Source organism: Halyomorpha halys, unplaced genomic scaffold (assembly GCF_000696795.3).
Source record: "Halyomorpha halys isolate HHAL.00 unplaced genomic scaffold, Hhal_1.1 Scaffold2345.1, whole genome shotgun sequence".
Taxonomy (NCBI): domain Eukaryota; kingdom Metazoa; phylum Arthropoda; class Insecta; order Hemiptera; family Pentatomidae; genus Halyomorpha; species Halyomorpha halys.
In genome coordinates this window covers 53909-57771 of record NW_027111175.1, presented here as the reverse complement: position 1 = coordinate 57771, position 3863 = coordinate 53909, and the positions used below count along the sequence as shown (strand labels likewise).

General features: G+C 28.3%; 1 protein-coding gene across 7 annotated transcripts in view; it reads left to right on the top strand.

Annotated features, from left to right (window-relative positions):
• Positions 1–352: 352 nt before the first annotated feature.
• Positions 353–3863, top strand: part of mri (mrityu) — a 47602-nt gene continuing 44091 nt past the window's right edge. For 5 of the 7 annotated variants that reach the window (XR_010843909.1, XM_067049255.1, XM_067049260.1 and 2 more), the window contains exons 1-5: positions 726–847; positions 1089–1199; positions 1274–1372; positions 1455–1628; positions 2018–2235. Coding sequence is in view for 6 of the 7 variants with exons in the window: in XM_067049255.1 (XP_066905356.1) it covers positions 1108–1199; positions 1274–1372; positions 1455–1628; positions 2018–2235 (583 nt within the window). In the remaining variant the exon portion in view is untranslated. Of the gene's footprint in view, positions 588–725; positions 848–1088; positions 1200–1273; positions 1373–1454; positions 1629–2017; positions 2236–3863 lie in introns of those variants that run through there. The other 2 variants (XM_067049256.1, XM_067049257.1) reach the window with 2 other exon arrangements.

The window sequence follows — 3863 nt, the reverse complement described above, 5'->3', positions numbered from 1 at the left end:
TACCTGGAAACATTTGCGGAACTCGAGCCAGCTCAAGGCAGTTGCCTAATCTATTAGTACAAAAGCAATTACTAAGGACCGGAAATGAGATCTTACAGCTAAACCTTTTCCAACTAAAACAGCTGTTTGTAGGTTGTATTGATATTGATTAATTCGAGTGATTATGTTTAGATGAATACCCATTATTCTTGCTAACCTGTTAATTTTTGTACAAAACATTTACTAAAGAAATTTAGACAACTGAATTAATTTTAAAAGCATTACAATTTTTTTAAAATGTTTCCATGATATGATAAACATTCTTTTACATGCTTATCATATCATGGAAACATTTTTTAATTTTTTTTTTATTGCTTTAAAATTAAATCAGTTGTCTTAACTTCTTTTGAAAAATATGTCTCTTGTAAATGTCTCTTACGAAAATTAACCGGTTAGCAAGAATAATGGGTATTTATCTAAAAATAATTACTCAAAATTCAACTGCAAATAACAAATGGAAATTTAACAAAATATTTTGAATTCATTCAAATTTGGGTCTGAGGACCTGATGAATACCCATTGATATGCTTTCTGGGAATACGTTCAAGGTAGCTATGCAGTTTTATACATGTAGTTACTTTATTTACTTGTTTGAATGTGATAAAGTTCAAACCTTTAGTGAAAAACTAATTTAACTACTATTCACAAGCCAAATCTAGTAACACCATTGTCCTAGATTCTTCTTTATTTTATGTAAGTTTACCGCCGTGACTTACGTCACCACCTATCACATGACCGAATGGGACTAGTTAACAGTTACTTGTCAAGTTTGATTAATTATTACAATTTTTCGTTTATTTGTTGTTGTGTAAGTATTATTTCTTAAATCCTTGACCTTCGTTTTATTAAGTATTAATACATTATGCTGTTTTTTTGTCAGATGAAAGTGAATGACTAGGTTATATTTTTTTGTTTTTTCAATTGTCCCCTATTACTGTTTGCTGAAGTAAAATAAGATTGATATTAAAGTATTTTTTGGTCCTGAACTGTTAATTTGTTGCTATTAAGTTGTTTTAAAAATTATAATTCAATAATCAAATTCTCTTTAGATTAAGTTATTGTAAAAAAATGGCAAATCCTTATGACCACAGTAGCAGTGATACAGAAGATTATCATGATCCAGATGATCATAGAAGAAGGGTTTTCAAGAATCGAATGAGGTAAGTGTTTGAACTTGTTATGTATTACCTTATCATATAGACACTCCACTCTCAATTTTTTTTTAATTATTTAGCTATGGTAGTTCTTCAAAGCCCAAACCTTGTCTTGTTCAAAAAGGATCATCACCCAATGTGGGGTCTTCAAAATCCTTGAATAATATGCCCCGTAACAGGTCAAAACAAACTCTGAGTTTAAATAGTAACTGTAAATATTAGTATTAAGATAATTGTAATTTATTGATATCTCTTAATTAGGTCTCGATCTGGCCAACCCTCATGTCCAGCTAAAAATCAGATGATTGCCCAAGGAGGAGCAAATGTTCAGCCATGTAATGCTAGTGACGAAAGGCTCACTCTAGTTGTGGATAATACTCGATTCATTTTAGATCCTGCTATCTTTACAGCTCATCCTAATACAATGTTGGGAAGGCAAGATCATTTTTTTTTTAATTTTATTATAGCATAATTTTACAATTTTCCTGGTAATTATTTCTTTAGATAACAGTTTAATTGTATCTTGTTTTATGATGTTTATTGTTGGTAGATTTGATCTATTTGATATTATTATATATTATGAAATGAAATGAAATAGCCTTTTATTACATATATATAGACCTTTTTTTTCTGAATATGAAGGAGATGATAACTAAATTATTAATAATGTGAGCATATCAAGAAGTACTTATCCTTTATTATATTATTCTTCTGTTTGTTTGAAAAAAGAAAGCCTCTTATAAAAGATATCTAAGATTAGTTTTTGGATTTATAATTTAATCATCTAAGTAATTGATGGATTATTATTATTGTTTGTAATATAGGATGTTCAGTACTGGAATGGAATTCATGCATCCAAATGACAGGGGTGAATACGAAGTGGCAGAAGGCATTTCTGCCACAGTATTTCGAGCTATTCTTGATTACTATAAAGGAAAAATGATCAAATGCCCTCCTACTGTAACAGTCCAAGAATTACGGGAAGCTTGTGATTATCTTCTTGTACCATTTGATGCCAACACTGTAAAATGTCAGAATCTACGTGAGTGTTATATTTTTATAATTATATCATTGATATACAAACTACTTGCGTACTATCTTGTCAACCACATGTTATGTTATTGCTTAAATTGAATTACAACTGGTAACTTCTGCTCGCTATAGAAATAAAAAAGCCCCTAAGGATCATTTTTAGTTGAGATTGGGTCATAAATTCTAATAGGTTTACAGTATCAGATAGATATGTAGACATTACAGTGGTCGATAAGATGATACATGAGTACCATTTATTTAATACACTCCCAGTCCAAAAAATTGTAACACCTAAACTTTTTTTTCATTTCATCAGAACAAGAGGTTTATACATACAAATCTCAAACTTAAAATACAAAAAAGTCTAAATTTAAAATAAATAAGATATTAAAATGAACATATTTTTAATTATAATAACAAGTTCCTTAAAAGTGATATAATACATATCAGATTATGAAGAAGAAGGTGAGGGTTGCAGTCCTTTTTTTTGAACTTTTGAGTGCAATCCTCACCATCTTCTTCATAATTTGAAATTATACGGTTAACTATTTTTATATATTGTAATATGCTCTTTTTTAGTAAATAGTATATTTTGATGTATAAAGGGTTTTTAATATGTTTTATTTTATGTATCATTTTAATATTGTTCATTTGTTTTGTTTATCCAAAAAGCAAGCTAACCAATTTTCATTGTCCATAATAAATTCGTGATCCAAACCAAAACCAAGATGGCGGTACATATTCTTCAGTCAACAAGTCCGTTGAATCAAGGCCATGTTGAGCAGATTCAAATATCATACAAACTGTTTTAACTCTTCCCATCATAATTGAAAATACAGTAAATTTAAGAAAAAATAGAAGTCAAGAAATAGTGTTAAAGAATAATATTCAGAAAGTAAATCATTTGGAAAAATCCCTAACTGTTGTGCGACAATCGATGTTTACATGCAACATGGAGACAGGTTTTGGTTTTTGGCAAGCATTCGTTGTTTGGGCGTGCTGAACATGTGAAAGGATGTTTCCAAGATGAGGAAGTCCTCATCAATTTCTGTCCAGCAAGAGTAGGAAGCCATTTTGGACGATAGGACAGAACAATAGAAAAAAGAAGATACCAAGAATCATCAAAAGAAGATTGTGAACTTGGTTAGTTTTTGCTATACATAAAAATAGATACATGTATAAAATAGATATTAATTTAATTAAGAGAAATTATTGTAAGTGCCTGTTTCTGATTGCCTAGCAACCCGCCCTGAGATTAAGAGTCTTTTTATATAATAAAATTATATTATCTATTTAATATTAAAGTTTTTAATTTGAACCCAAGCTATCTTTTAGATATGAGAATTGAATTTAAAAATATCAAATTTAAATTTATTTTATTTTAATATTTTTTGATTATTACCTTAAATTTTTTGAATAACGTATTTATTATAGACAATGAAAATTGGTTAGCTTGCTTTTTGGTTCAACAAAACAAATGAACAATATTAAAATGATACATAAAATAAAAATAAAAACATAATTAAAAACCCTTTATAAATAAAAATATACTATTTACTCAAAAAGAGCATATTACAATATATATATTCTATGTGTCGTAAATTTGCTAAATGAATTATTAATTTATGGAAATTTAAT